The 16,326-nt window shown below is 43.5% G+C and overlaps 1 protein-coding gene across 2 annotated transcripts in view; it reads left to right on the top strand.

The window, feature by feature from the left end:
* Nucleotides 1-16,326, top strand: part of EPHB6 (EPH receptor B6) — a 68,667-nt gene that overhangs the window by 24,098 nt on the left and 28,243 nt on the right. For both annotated transcript variants that reach the window (XM_015637818.3, XM_015637808.3), the window contains exons 3-4: nucleotides 5,759-5,823; nucleotides 8,287-8,983. In XM_015637818.3, coding sequence (XP_015493304.1) covers nucleotides 5,759-5,823; nucleotides 8,287-8,983 — 762 coding nt within the window. The remainder of the gene's footprint in view (nucleotides 1-5,758; nucleotides 5,824-8,286; nucleotides 8,984-16,326) is intronic.

The following is a 16,326-nucleotide window of genomic DNA, read 5'->3' on the forward strand; positions in this document are numbered from 1 at the left end:
GATTTTTTGGCTGGTTTTGTTTGGTTTTCTACTTGTTTGATCAACTCATTTTTGAAAAACAGAATACTTACTACAGTTGCATATGTCATTAGCTATTTATATATTATTTAATTCACCACAATTGCTGTTTAGTTTTGGAAGAAGTTCTAGTGTATTTAAGGCTTCCCAAAGATTTCAGTGTCTTTTGTCTCCTGATGATAGACCCCATGCACATATATATTATTGTTTATAAGAGTGATAAAAGGTTCCTGATAAAAGGGTTCTCTTCCCATGCTCAAAGGAGCACAGAGGAACAGTGAAAGGCAGGGGAATCTGAATAACCTAAAAGAGAAATAAATTCCCTGACCCAGCTTCTCCCAAGTACTATCACAGGAGTGTGATCAGTCCATGGGGTGGGAATGGAACCAATTAAGTTAAATCAGTGGAAGTGCTGTCTGGAACACCTTTTAGATTGAAGAAGATTATTGCAAACAAGGGCATGAGGTTTATAATGGGATGTAGGGAAGATAACCTGCAGAATTTACTGCAGGTTGTTTAGGGGAGTAACCATAGATGTGGAAAGGGAGGATTAAGTGTGAGAAAGCAGAGAGAGATAAGGGGCCAATCACATACACCAGCTTGCAGGTCAGTATGGCTGTCAGGCATCTGACCACCACAGTCTATCCTATCTTCTTATTAAATTCCATTTTTCATCAGTTACCTGGGTGAGGGGGCTTTGTGTGTGTATGTGTATGTACATTTATATACCAGCAACTGGAGTTGAACCACAGGTCATAATGGCCCATGAGTCAGTGCTACCAGCAACTGGAGATCATGGAATGGATGAAAATCAAATGCTAGGAGCTCAGGGTGGACCACAGGTCATAGGATCTGTGCATCTGTGATGCAAGCAGCTGGAGTGAGTGAGCTTGTATTAGTGAGCCTGTGATCTCTATATCAAGGCAGACTAGCTTGATGGTGGAGTTAGTGGGTTGGGAAGCCAGGGGAAGAGCAGAGTCTGGAGGAGGAGTGAGACACCAGATGGAATGAGTGTGTCTCTATGAGTGAGAAAAATGGAGGGGTTTATCTAGTGAGGGATGGTCAACTATCAGGAGGTCCAGGTCAGCTATTCTGGTGGCCATGAATTCTGGGGGTTCTTTGAGAGTACTGTCTGTGTGTTGCGTATCTTAGTGTACCCAGAGACAGGATGATCCCAGGGCCAGCTTCTGGATCGGCTGAGTGTCAAAGACCACTTCATGGAGAGATCCACAGAATAGCAACCCAGGAGAGCAAACTCCCAGGGCTAGCCCCCAGGGGTAGGCTGCACCCTTAAAGCCAGTTAGTAGAGGATCCAAGTGTGCCTCTGTGTGTGTGAAGGGATGTATCAGTGAGTGGAGGCTGTCTGACTGCTCACACCACGAGTGGGGCTGGGAGCTTCAGATGCCAGCAGACGGAGAGACCACAGATCCAGAGGTCAGGAGGTTTAATCTTTAAGGACAGTTATTGCAGAGATCTTCATTGTTTATAAATGCATATGTATTTCCCACTAAGATACCTTAATCCTGACCAACTAGAAAGGGGAGCAGGATGAGGCCATTGGTGGTGCTGTTTCTCTTTGCATGACTGGTGAGTGCTTCTGTCTGTGTTGATCTTTGTGGCTGGCCATTCACAGATGTGCAGTGCCTGCATGTGTTTGTGTGTGTGCCTGTTTGGAATACTCACTTAACCCTGCTTTTGGTTGTACCTGGGGCCATGGAGCTGCAGCAGCCTGGCTTGTGTGAGGTTACTGGATTTGACAGCTCCTGACACTATTTTTGCACCAGCCCAGGGAATGATTTCTCTCCCCAGCCTTCTTAGAGAACATTCACACTCTTCTTACTTGTTCAAGGCATGATCATAGAAGGCAGAATAAGCTCAGAAATGTTTCAGCTCTTTTCAAGTCTGTTAAGTGAGCAAGTTTTGCTGCTTGGGGCATTCAGCTCCATAGCAAAGCAAACTCTTTGAATGTTACCTTTTACCATAGTGCCCTTTGCCTTCTACTGGTGTACATTTGGATATGCTCAGAATTCAACTGGACGAGGTTTGGAGCAATCTATGGTAATTTAGCCTGGCCTTGAGTGGCGTGTTGATCAAGATGACCTCTGTACCTCCCTTCCAGCTTGTTTCATTCAGTGTTTCTACAGTTTTAGTACCAGATTCTCACCACACAGGTAAAGGGATCATTTTCCTCTCTTCTCAGGATCAGCTCTCTTGTCTGTGGCTGTAGTTTGCAAGGCTTTGGTTGTATAACTCCCTCTTGCACCACTGCACTGTTAAGACACTGAGGGCAAATGCTCTTCAATCCAGAAAGCTGTTAGGCCATCATTGCCTCCATGAAGGTTGTCTAAGGGTCAGTCATCCTTGGGTGAATTGTCATGCTCTTGCATCAGGGGATCATTTTGTCTATAACACAAGCACTTAATAGTCTTGCTTGAAAGTACTGACAAAATCTGAAAATTGTTAATGTGCCTATTCTGAACAGCCTGATCTGTCATAGCAGCTTCTAGCCTCTGCCCAGTTTTTCTGGATGTTGACATTATAACATAATGTAGCCCAAGAGATTGGTTTGTGATGTAAATATAGAATAGTACTAGCTGAAGTATTTGGGATTTTTATTTCACCCTTTCTGGCCTGCAAGAACTGAGGATACTCAAATGATAGTTCAGATTTTGCAGAGTGTAATGAACCCATTTGACTCTTCTATAAAAAGTGATGTTTTTTTCTTTTTAGTTTAGGGAAGAGAAATACAGAGGAATCTCTCATCAGTTATTTTTATCTTCCTTGAACTAAAATAACACTTGTAATATGAAATTGGAATATCATTCTTCAAAACTGAGATTAAACCAGGAGTGAAAGAAGTATTGTAGAATTGTCATAATTTCACGTGTTTGAAAGCTTCTAGATTCCTCAGGTATCTTGCCCATTTTTAATGCAGAGTGGAATATTACTCTAATGATACCCTGAGATTCCTCAATCAGTGTTGCCTCTAGCAGCATCATGGGCTCCACTGAGCCTGGGTCTAACCTGATCTTGCAAAACCCTTGATTTTGAGCAATGTTAAAAGGATGCAAGCCATTTTTCTTCCAGGGTGGTAAATTCAGCAGAACGTATTGTTTCTATCTGCACTGAAGAACAGCAGAGTACTGGTCTGGCCCAGCACAGTGAGGATGTGGAATGCTACATCAGTCACCAGTGCTAATAAAGTGTCAGAGTGAAGGCTTATACCTGTACACATGTAGTCATTCATACTGTTAAATTATGAACACAGCCATGGGTTTGTTTGGCCCATGCCGAATAGTCTTACCACAGACAGTGCCTACACATAGGTCAGAGGTTAGGACGGACTGAGGACCATTCCTGGGGGGTGGTTTGCATGCAGCCATGGGCTTCTGTGGGGTTGGAGTTCTTAGTCATGGGAACATGAACCACAGTGTGCCTGTTGTCCTCAGAGCTAGAGAGCAGTTTAACAGCTTGTTAGATTTATGAGTGTGCATGCAGCTAGTGTGACTGGGGATGTGATTCAAGGCATAACGCCAGTAGGAGAGGGAGGAAGAAGAAAAATAGTGAGGGACTTTTGGCTGTAGGCTGCAAAGTGAGATTTATGCACACAAAATTCTTGTGTACTTTTCTTATTTTTCTAGTGGTTTCTGACTTAAAGTATTCACTGTGAAAGGGACAGTTCTGTCTGCTTCAGGCTGTCTACTTCTGTTTGCTTGTAAAATACTCATGGTAAATTTACTGGGTAAATATTACCTTGCTCACTGGTGAGAAGTTGCCTGGAGAATATGCTTAACGTGGCAGAGCATGGGCTGCTGAGCAAGTCTTTGTTTCCTTTCTTTTACATTCCTTTTGCGCTTTCTATATGGCTTTCCATGCCCTGATTAACTTCTCTCAATTTTACTTTCTCTTAGAGTTTCCATGGGGTAAAAGCATTATACTTTGGTAAATGGGAGACTCAGATCTGATTAGGAAAAAAGTTTTCTGTGTTGAAAAATGGCCTTGTATATTATTTCAGCATATCAAGGCCATGTCTGACATCCCAGTGACAAAGTAATGACATGACACAGTGCAATCCCTGTGCCAGGCTGTGCAATTGAGAAGGTAATGGGCATGGGGGAATGCCAAGTTCCTCTGCTGCCAGGACAGCCTAGCTAACACTGTGCCTCAGGGAGGCATGGGCCTTCTGCAGATGTTCTGCTGCTCAGAGGGGCTGTCTGAGCTGAGTTATCCTTGAGAACTGAGCAGCTCAGCATTTCCTGAGGTCTGTAACATAATTTTAGTGGGGCTGTACTTTAGCTGTAACCGGTAGTTCTTTCCAGTTTTGGCAAGCCAACCCAGGTATTTTGCACTGCTTTTGAATCAAGGAGCTGCATCCTCAGGGAGGTCTAAAAAGTATAAAATGTCCTGTGGGAATATAGGGAATATAGTTCAGGGACATTGGTGAACGCTGAGGTCTGTATAAACTTGTTCACTTGATCACGTCTGCTTTAGGATGAACCTAGTCTTTCCTTTCCAATAATTAATGTGGATGAAGCCCCAGGTGTTTTGGTAGGGATAGTGACTTAAGCAATCCATAAACTGGAAATAAAAACCATTGAGGATTTCTCTCCTGCATAAAACATGGAACAAACCCTTTGCAAGGTTTAATAATGGATCATGAATCTTATTTGTAAGTAAGCTGTCTGTTGCTCGTAAATTTTGTGTTGGTTTTTTTAATCTGTTTTTTGAGATTTTTTTTTAAAGCAACAAGATAGAAATATGAAAATCAGAATAACCAATTAAAGCCCAGAATTTAAGAAAAGCCAGTTGATTTATACAGTAAATATCAACACATGTAAATACCTATTCAGCTGAGCCATTTTCTTATTCTGTGTCCTAAATATACAGAGTAAAGAGCACATGCTTGCATACCACGATGGTCTCAGACCCTGACACTCTCTTTTGGAGTTTATGTTTAAACTGTGTTTATAGTTTGTACTGTCAAAATCTCTTGTGTGTTTCTTTGTACCCAAGCAGAGAATAAAGTGTCCAACAGCAGTCAAGGCTGGTATCTGTCTCCAGTGGTAGCTTCAAAAACAATGGAAATGCAGACTATTTGTGGGAATAAATTAGGCCTGTGAAGTACCCTACTCTTGAGCAGTGTGATGCAACAGATTATTTAATAGTGGGATTCCTACACAGGCTTGGAATGTAATGCCCAGCTCCAGAACAAAGTGAATCCATTACAGGATCATCTGGGTTTGGGTCTTAAACTCCCAAAGAAATTTGGTTCCAGAACTGTGAACAAATGTATCTTGGCCTCATGTCCACACTTACATGTGCAAATAAAATGGGCAACCAGTTCTAAGGAGACTGGCATGCATTTATATTGCTCATCTTGTATCCCTCTTTCCTTTCCAAAAAGAGAGTGGCCTCATCTTAGTTGCTCAATATGATAACTGCTCCAAGCTGTCAGTGTGCTTATACTTTGCCTGGGAAAGTCTGGTGAGAATATTGCCAAGCAACTTGAGAGTCATGAGTTAGCATGATTATGTGCCCAGTGCCTCTGCCCTTGTCCTGGCCCTTCTTAATTTATTAGTATAGACATAACCTGTCATATTTAATCTCAAAACATTAATGTTTATTTATGGTGTATGGAAGCCCTCTACAAGACAATCTTGTGAGGAACAGATAAATTTTAGTTTGACTTGGAATAGCACAAAATACTTCTTTTATTTATTTGTTTTTTTAATACAAACAGAAATACTTCTGGATACAACTCAAGAGACCTCAGAGATAGGCTGGACTGCACACCCTTCTGATGGGGTAAGCATTTCCCTTGTTCTCTTCTTGACTGTACCTCTGCTGGGAAGATGTGCATGCATCTGATGAAGAAAGGGAAACTGGAAGCAGTGAGACTTGGTTTACAGATTCTGTACATATGAACAATTTGAGCACAGTGTATTATGCAAAGCCGAATTGTTAAGAGAGAAGGATGCTGAGTGGGATGCTATTGCCACCTCCTTACCCTCTTCCTTCCACTCTGCTCCAGAGACACTAAACAGTTCTCCAGCTACCCCTCCAGATTAGAATAGAATAGAATAGAATAGAATATTGCCATTGAAAGGTACCTACAACAATCAGCTGTCCCAGCTGCTAACCACTTAATGGCTGACCAGAAGCTGAAGCATGTTATAAAGGGCACTGTCAAATGTCTCTTACACACTGACAGGCTTGGGGTATTGACCACCTTTCTAGGAAGCCTGTTCCAGTGTCTGACCACCTTCTAGGTAAAGGAATGTTTCCTGATGTCAATTCTGAGCTTCCCCTGAGGCAGATTTGAACCATTCCCATGCATCCTGTCTTGGATCTGTGGGAGAAAGGATCAGCATTTCCTTCTCCCCTTCCCCTCCTCAGGGAGCTGCAGAGAGCAAGGGGGTCACCCCTCAGCCTCTCTTATCTCCAGACTGGATAAGCCCAGAGCCCTCAGCCACTCCTCCCAGGTCACACCTTCCAGCCCTTCCACCAGCACTGTACCTTCCTCTGCACACAAAGACTTTCCCAGCCCTCTGAAGAGGCAGCAGTGCCCAGAAGTGCCACCAGCACTCCGGGTGAGGCCACACCAGGGCTGAGCACAGCAGGGTGATCCCCCCTTCTGCCCGGCTGTGCTGCCTGTTTGATGCCCCCAGGACACGGTTTCTGCCCTCTGGGCTGACCAGGCACACCCTGCTGACTCTCACTGAGCTGCTGCCACCTGCACCCCCAGGGCCCTCCCTGCAGGGCGCTCCCCAGAATCCTCTCCCAGTTTGCACTTGTGCCTGCTGTTACTCCATCCCAGGTGCAGCATCTGGCACTTGCTCTTGTTAGGTTTTGTGCCATGAATGATTGCCCAGTGCTCCCATGGTGTACAAACATTTCAGCTGTGCTCCTGAGCCCTCCATGCTGCCAGGAGCAGCATACATGATCCCAACTAGCACTGCCATCCTAAGTTTATGCCATGCCAACCTTCAGTTTACCTTCAGGTCTCCTGTTGGTATGCCCTTCCTCCATTAGTTACAGATTAAATCACTCAAACCAAGTCCCTTCAGTTTATGAGCAAAGATACATTTCTTCCATCAGAACAGTGGATCCTGTCACATCCCAGCACACCCTGTGTCTCAGAGATTCTTAAATGGTTACAAACCCTTTTTGGCAGAGGTGCCAGTCCTGAAGCCAGTATTGATGTCTTGGCACCTGTTTCTTTCAAAGTGCCTTACTGCTACTGAAAAGATCGAGGAAAAACACTACCTGTTCTCCTGAATTTTTTTATCATTCTTCCCAGGGCCCTGAAAACTCTCTTAATCAACTTTGCACTTTTTGTTGGGACATTATTTGTACCCATGTGAAAAAGCAGGTGTGGATAGTAGTCCAAAGGCTGTACTAAGCTCTTCCATCATCTGCTGACATCACTGAACTGGGGCCCAGGGAGGCTGCAAACTTGCCTAAAAAGATGTTCTGGGCTGCAGATGGGTGCTTCTGTTTGACACTGGAGAAAGTCACGGATGACCATAACTTGCTGTTGTTTCTTCTTGGCAAATGGTCGTACTGCAGATCTTATTGTGAGGAGCTGGTTGGCCAGACCTTTGTGAGAATGCTTGAGCAGGTTCATTCTCTTCTCTCTCATTGTACACATCCTCTGTCATACCCAGGGCCTTGTACCTATTCTAAAAAGCTTGTTGAGAGGGTAAGGAAGGTTTTGTTTCATAGCTTTGTGCAGGAACCTGCTTCTACCCCTCCTTATTCTTCCTCCAGGCACAAATCAGACCTGGACCTGCCCCTGTAGTGGTCATGCTGAGTGGTTTATGTGCATAGGAGATGTCAGAACACAGCTCCCACTGTGGTAAAAAGTAGAAGGGACTTCTGCTTTAATGTGTTTTCCAGAGAACAGTGTCTAGTTGCTCTGTCTCATTTGTTTGTGTGCTTTGTTTTGTCTCTGGAGATAAGAGATGGGAAGATAGGAAGGAAGAAAGTGTGACTCTTGCATTTTAAGATTCTCGATGTCATGTGACCAAGTTTGCATGATTTATGTTTTCTGTCACAACAGTTCTTACTTCAGAGCTTTGACTGCTATTCTTTACAGGGTCATACTCTGTCTAGAATGCTCTGCTGCACATGGCATCAACAAGTTCAAATCATAGGCACGGCAAGGAGAAAGGGAAGACAAAGGCCTGTCCTGCATTTTTGGGTCAGCTGAATACCGAATCCTTTTTTTTTTTACTGTTTCTTTTTTCTCTTCTGTATCCATTGTAGTGGGATGAGGTAAGTGTCCTGGATGACAAGAAGCGCCTGATCCGAACCTTTCAAGTGTGCAACGTGGCTGAACCGGGTCAGAACAACTGGCTGCGCACTCACTTCATAGAGCGGCGCGGAGCCCACCGCGTCCACGTCCGCCTCCGCTTCTCCGTGAGGGACTGTGCCAGCATGCGCACCGTGGCCTCTTCCTGCAAGGAGACTTTCACGCTCTACTACCACCAGGCGGAGGCTGACATAGCCTCTCAGGACATGCCAGAGTGGCGCGAGGGCCCCTGGACCAAAGTGGACACTATTGCAGCTGATGAAAGCTTTTCCCAGGTGGACAGCACTGGGAAGGTGGTCAAGATGAATGTTAAAGTACGTAGCTTTGGGCCACTCACCAAGCAGGGCTTCTACCTGGCCTTCCAGGATTCGGGAGCCTGCATGTCCTTGGTGGCAGTCCAAGTATTTTTCTACAAGTGCCCAGCTGTGGTGAAAGGATTTGCCTCCTTTCCTGAAACGTTTGCTGGCGGGGAGAGGACGTCGCTGGTGGAGTCCCCAGGGACGTGTGTGCCCAACGCTGAAGAGACGAGCACGACGGGCTCCTCGAGTGTCCGGCTGCACTGCAATGGGGAAGGGGAGTGGATGGTGGCCATTGGACGGTGTACCTGCAAGGCTGGCTACCAGCCTGTGGACGATGAACGAGCCTGCCAAGGTGAGAGAACTTTTTTCCCCTCGCCCTTTGGCAGCCATTCTCTCATTGGTTCTCTGTGTCAGCAATATTTGGCCCTAGCCAAAATTTCACAGAGCTGGGAGAGTAAATCATTTCTCACAGAGATTGCATTGTAGCAGCCTCTTCTCACACATTCAGCTCCGCAGACTGGAGTTGGAGTGACCACTTTGTCGTGGTTTAGGAATGGTGTTCTCTAGTTTGATATTGCCACTAAAACCATGCTGCCCCTCGCTCCCTCTTCCAATTGGAAGTACAGACGGCAAAGATCATGGATTAAGATAAGAACAATTTACTGGAAACAGCAGTGAGATCATAGAATGAATGGTAACAGCAACAATATTAACAACAAAAGGTGTAAGACAGATGGTTTACATGGGAAGTGACAATGAACTAATACCAATCTGATTGGCTGTTTCTGACATGTTTTCTCAGAGCAGAAAGGAATGCCCCTTTCCTTGGAGTCTGTCTTCCCCCCAACCCTGTCAATGATAAGGGGTGGTGTAGCGTAGCATCTGGTCCTGGTTACACCCGCATAACCATGCCCACTCCCAGCTAATGCAAAAAATTGTCCTTGTCTTGGCTGAAACCAGGACACCACTGCTTGCTGCTAGGAACATGTTTGGAAACTCCACCAAGGCCTTAGTTACAGCTGCCACCAGAAACAGCCTCTCAGGGTACTTATAAAGAACTGTCAGGAGCAGGAGCTGTCTCTAAGCCAGATCTACCATAATTCCACTTCTTTACCAAGGTGCAACAGCACTAGAAGAAAGATGCCACATGGAGGACAGCTGAGCCCAGAGCTAATACCCTCTCTACCCTAGTTATTTCTGGCCCTTTTGTTAGTGTATAGTAATAACATTTTAAAAAGGGGGAAACAGCAGCAGCCTGGTCATGGGACAGAGAAAATGTGGCTCTGTGAACCTGTCCTGACTAGAAAAAGCAGTAATAATGGTATCATCATTACCAATAATGTACTCTCTGCCCCAGGGCCAGTGGTATTTCTGTGACATGTCTGTAGGAGGAAGTAGAGTTCATTACATATCACCCAGAAGTGGTATTGGGCTAAAATATGGCCAAGCCTGATCCCCCAGTCTAATGTCATGACTGTGTTCCTATCTCAAGCTTCGGACAGTCCATTAGAGCAAACTGCTTATGTTGGTTATATAATTTGTGTATGAAGTTCTTCTGGTGCTTCCTTTGTTTTAATACACATCTACTCATAATCTCTCGGCAGTGTAAAATGTTGCTGCACTACACTTAGTAGTCTAAAAAATAAATGCTATATGCAACCCAGTTTTGGCTGCTGACAAAATTTAGAAGTTGGATTTATTCAAACAAGAGTTCAGCTCGGACATGGAATGTATGAATACTCTGGTTAACACTGAGTGCAAATGCAACAAATAATTAATGGTTGTCAATAATATCTTACCTTAAATTCCTACTTCATGAAGTGATTTGGGTCATGCAAAATAGCATCATTATTAAAATAGTTTTATTTTTAAAATACAGGTCATTGTGCTGGAGACTTAAAAAGCAATTAAAATTGATAGGTGCTTTTCATTTATTTAAACTTTGAGAATAATTAAAATATGTGTGCCTTTTTATCCTATTCATTCTAAGAGAAATGTAACTACATTCATTTGGTGCTGCTCCAGAGCCAATAAGCTCTGATGTAGAGCAGCTCTGTATGGCACTAAATTTGTTGTCTGCATGAGTAGCATGACTAGTTCACAGTCTAAATAAACTGCCAGTCAATAATTTAGTTTCAGATAGTAGTTTTAAGCAGTTAAAAAAAAAAAAAAAAAGAAAGAAAAAAAGAAAGATTTGGCTTGCCAAATAAAAAATAAAAATAAGGATTTTTTAAAAAAACTTGTCTTCCATTTTTTGAAGTATTCAGTTAAAGATGATACTTCCTTGCAGCCTCATTGTCATAGAAGCTGGAGATAGATGAAAATGATTTATATTATAAGGAATAGCTGAAATAATGACAGTCTATCAAGCTACAAAAGTCAGTTCCTATCATTTACTTCCCAAGATTCCATGAGCAGCCTAGAGCAGCCAGTGACAACCAAATATGAATAACGTTAAAGGGTATTCTTTTCTCCTCATGTTTCTTTTATACTCCTCTGGCTTGCTCATCCTTCCTGGTCTCTTCTCCTGATAACAACATGTTGCTGTCCTGTCTGAATGAAGCCACATTCAGCTCGTGTCCCCTTGCTTGGTGTTTCTCTTCGTTGAGTCCTCTACAGCCCCTCTTGTCTGTCCGTCTGTCCGTGTGTCCTCCCTTCCTAAGAGCAGGCGTACACCGCGATACAGAGCTGCTGCCACGGTGTTTGAGATGAAACACGAAACAAAAGCAATAGCTCAAGGGCAGATTTCCACTGATGATAATGCAGAGAGGTGTTCTTAATAAGACCGAAGAATCAACCAAGGATAAGAAGGAGAAGCAAGTTTCCTTCTTACACTTTGGCAGAAGAGTGTGTGGGCATTGCCTTCCCCCTCACCATATGCAAGCCCGTGGAGTCCTTCCTGGACCAGCTGTTACCTCTTTATTTAGAACAACAAATCTGCCAAGAGCCATTCTGGGCAGATAGATAGAAAGCCCTTTTTTTCCCCCTGCCCCCGTCATGATTTAAGGTACTTTCTTTTTTTCTTCACTTTTATAAGACTGCCTGCTCTATGTTACTATACAGCAGATTTCTCCAGCTAAATAGAAGAGTGAAATAACAACCTTTAAACAAGCCCTTTGGGTGATGTGGGGTGCAATCTGTGTGGGATTTACTTTTGACTTTATCTGAGTAGACTTGTCATGCTGAACAGTCAGAAAAGAGAATGGCAGTTTACAGAGGAAAAAAGAAGGCTGGGACCTCAGTTTCTTTTCCTTCTGTAGATGTTCACACACAAGGTGCCTTGCCGTACAAAATCATATAGTTTTTAAATTACCAGGTGCTTTTGAAAATAATATTTAGAATTTATGACTGTGACTTTTTAAAAAATATTTCAAAAATGACAAATGTAGACAAAAAAGAGTGGAGGAATGACTGCCTGATAAAGTGCTTCCAAATAAAGAAGGACAGAGCACTGGACAGAGCTGAGCTGATTAGCCATGTGTGTGGCACCTCTATACAAACATACTCAACCAGAGGCAGAATACACCAGCCAGAAAGAGGAGGAGGGAGCAAGTTTGAAGTCAAAAGCATTAAGCTGAACTTGGGAGAGGGAGGAGGGAAGGTGTTGGTTTAATGTTTGTTTTTGTTTTCTCATTACCCAAATCTATGTTAATCAGCAATAAATTAAATTTCTCCAAGCCAAGTCTGTTGTGCCTACGATAGTAACTGGTAAACAAGCTCCCTGTCTTTATAACTTCTTTACCTCTGCCCACGAGCTTTCTCATCCAATTTTCTCCCTATGTCTTGCTGAGGAGGGAGAGTAAGAGGGTGGCTGGGTGGGCATTTGGGTGTCTACCAAGGTTAGCCATCTACATGGCTGCTTCTCCACTCTCATTTCTCTGGATATTTGTTTCTAAGAGTATTTAGCAAGCAAAAGGTATGCCTGTCATCTGGAGTAGCTGTAGGGATTCTATAAAATTGCCCATGTCCTTTGGCAATATGCAGTCCTTTCTGATTACAGAAGGAATCACATCTGTATTACTGATAACTCTAGGAGCAAGCAACTGTGCACGGAGCTGTTGGAGGTCTCATTTGGGAAGAATATTGCATGATTATTTTTATGTTATTAAAAAATGCCCTTTCTCACTAGCTTGGATAAGCCTTTTTCAGTGGGTGAGGCTAAGAGATTGTTAAGCTTTATATTAAAGTAAAAGATTCGATAGTCTGCTAAAAATATGCACATACTAGTAGCGAAGGGAAAAAAAGAACACAATAAGATCTTCTTAAATTTTAATCACTTAAAGGATGCTCCCTTTAAAACCACAGGATCATTTACATTCCAGGGACTTGTGAAAGTCATCTTCTCCAACCCCATGCTCAAAGCAGGGCCAAATTGGGTTAGGTCACTCAAGGCCTGTTCTAGTCTAGTTTTAGTTATTACTGAAGATGAAGATTACACAATGTCCCTGGGCAACTGTTCCAATATTTGACAACACCCATGGTGAAATTACTTTTTCCTATGTAGAAGAAGATTTTAGTAAGACGTAGTATGAGGTTATTACAACTTGTGTCTGTTACCTCATGTTCTGCCACCTCGTGCCTACACCTTCTCCATATCCTCCCATTAGGTGGCTGATGACAGCCATAAGCTCCTGCCCCACAGCCTGCTCTGCTTCAAAATGAGCAAACACAGTGTCTTAGCCTCTCCTGGATGAGAGCTTTAATTTCAAGGTAAACTCACAGTTGATAATAATGTTTGGTGCCTTGATCTAGATTACCTTTTTCATGTTTTTTTTTCTTCCATATTGCTCCTTTCATCAGCTTCTCCAGCCTTCTTCTGCTACTTGCACACACATTTTGGTGCTTTTCAAGTAGTTTGCTTCTTTTCCTGTATCAAGTGCTTGCTGTCTACTCATATTCTGTCCTACCCTGCCCAAATCTTTCCTCTTGTGTTTTTTGCCTTTTTTTTCCTCACACAACCCATTCACTGGCAGTTCTCCCACATATAATTAGCCAGTAATTGCCTCAGCTCCACCTCTTTTACCTAAAAAATCCCTTACTCAACTGATCTCCTATCAACAGTTAAACAGGAAAGAGTTCTTAGTCACTCCATTTATTTTATCTCAGTTGATTTGATGCTCTTCTTTAAGGCTTGAAAGACACACTTTTCTCTCCTTATGTTTCTTTCATTTTCCACTCTCTCTTCCCCACCCAAACAGTTGTAGTAACTGTGAAACTCTAGATCAACTCAGGGCCCTATTGCATCACTGTGCCTTGCTTTTATTGCTGGTTGATTCCACCTTATTCAGAACAAGATGCAAGATGCACGGTAGCAGTCACTGTGGCATAGCCTGACCCAGTAGGAGTTTATTACCACCATAAGCTAGCCATAGATTTATTTATGGGGGGCAGGGGGGAAGAGCTTTATCTAAAAGACACTACCATTTTTATTTTCTGTTGTGTTTTCTGCATGCTAATTATGCTATCTTTCCAGCATTTTGAGAAATATAATGTCTAAATGCCTACATCATAATTTTACAGTACTTCTGGTTGCTAACTCCTTTCCATCATCCTCCCCTCTAAGTGCCAAACTCCATCCCTTTGCCTGGAGTCATTCTCATTGGAGGCCCTCTGTAGCTCTGCAGATTTGGTTTTTGCCAGGCCTCACAATCATCTGTGTCCATTCATCCTTCCCAGTGTGACTCCAGTGCCAGCTTTGACACTGTTCATTTTCAACACTCACATCTAGTATTTATTCTTGCTGCCCCACAGTACTGGGAGCAGAACTTCTATGTAAGAAACAGATTACTTGTCTCAGTCAGGAAGAGAGCAATTTTATGCTCTTCTAAATGTCTTCCTGTGTCCCAGCTAATTTCCAAGTCGTATCTGTGTACAAAAAATCAGTGTCACCTGTTTCACTCCCTAAAGTCACTTCTAGGTGTACCTAAAGCTGTGTTGGAAGTTCCCAGCTGCCTTTCTTGGTCATTCTCCCCTTGCTGCATTTTGTTTTCCTCTCTGTCCTTACTGTCCAAGTGAGCTTTTTAATGCCTCTTTCTCTGCCTCTTCGGTTCTTGGTCTGTAGTCTCTTCATTTTAATTTTCTTTATCTCTGTCCCCACTGCCACTCCATGATTCCAGCACTTTTCTCTGCTGTTTTGGCTATGTGCTATTGCTAGAAGTCTGTCAGAAGCTGCTCCTCCAGCCTCACGGGTGGAACTTGTCTCCAGTGAGCAGTCAGGCAAACAGTGGGGCGAGCGTTGTAGGGGGAGCTGAGGAAAACTGGGTCAGTGTCTGAGATGAGCTGTGCCCAGCTGAACTGTTGTGGCATTCTGACACTGTGCCAAGATATGGAAAATGACTGAGACAAGCTGAGGGAAAAGCGCTTGCGCACTCCGAGCTCTGCCTTCTCCTTTCATAGTAGGCTTGACTTGATGGGATGTGGCAGCTTGCTCTGCCCCCTGAGGTGCTAGCTCTGCAACCCTCTGCCCTTGCATTGGATATTGTGAATCAATCAGAGCTAGATCTATGTTTTCTTGGAAAGTCCTGTTGCTGGGGGATGCTAAGTCCTACTACCACCACCACCAAGGCCTGTCAAGAGCTTAGCTGGTGCTCGTGTTCTGTGTGAAGCTGTTCTGCAGGAACGCAGTGGAGGTGTTTCAGGAGAAGCCCCTCTCGCTCAGGCTTTCTCTGGGATGGTCCTGAAGTGGCAGTGTTCACTAAAGGAAAGGGTACTAGTCCCAGTGACAGTAGGCCTGCTTCAGTCCGAGTATTTGTTACGACTGTCTCCAGTGAGCAGCCGTCTGCAGAGGCTGTAGGACCACAGCAAGTGGACCATGATCTGCAGTAAGAAGGGAATGCAAGGTAAGATCATTCAGAAACAAAGGAGAGATGGATTCTGTCTGTTTGTGTAAAGACAGCCCTAGGCTCACTGTAACTGCTTGAATAAAAGGAAGTGGCTTTTGCCTATTTAGATTGCCAGGGAATTTTTTTCTCTTTCCTCCTGACTTGACCTTCGATATACTATTTATAGTGACTGGACAGAGGCAATGCCAGGAAAAGCTCCATATTCTGGGAACAATTATTATTGCTATCTGTGAGCCAAAGTCCTGAGTGCTGTGGGCAGCCTATATTAGGCAATTTTGGAAAGGGATAAAGGTGCTCAGTGTAAGCATCTCTGTGACTGGATGCAGAGGCAGGGTTCAGGTAGAAGCAGAAAGTTTGTGATAGCTGCAGTGCCTGCTTTTGGAGGCCATTCTTTAGTGTCTTGTAACTGGAGACCAGTTAGTGTCTATTCAGCCCAGCCGTTTTGGCCAAAATTACGGATGTAAAATATAAGCAACAACAAAATTTAGGCCACAGCATTCTTTTTCCAACTATATTTTATTAGGAAGGTGAGAGAGATGTGAATCATGTTTAATCACTGTAAATCAGCTTTGCTTGCAGTATGCTATATGATTTCATTTTACTGTTTTTCTTCTGGAAATAGAAATACCCAGGGGCAGAATGAGAGTTTCAAAGCATGATTGTTTCTCTGTATCTGCCATCCCTCCTGGAAATAACAACGTGAGATTATAGGTTTATGTAGTAATTATTTTTTTCACTAGACAATAAAAAATAATCACTGTGGGGAGATCTTTCCCTCCTAAGTTGCTCAGTATTCCACTCCATAGTTCTTCAGGTGCAATTTCTGTAATGTGAGTGGAATGGGCAGATGAAT

Source organism: Parus major, chromosome 1 (genome assembly GCF_001522545.3).
Source record: "Parus major isolate Abel chromosome 1, Parus_major1.1, whole genome shotgun sequence".
In the NCBI taxonomy this organism is placed as follows: Eukaryota; Metazoa; Chordata; class Aves; order Passeriformes; family Paridae; genus Parus; species Parus major.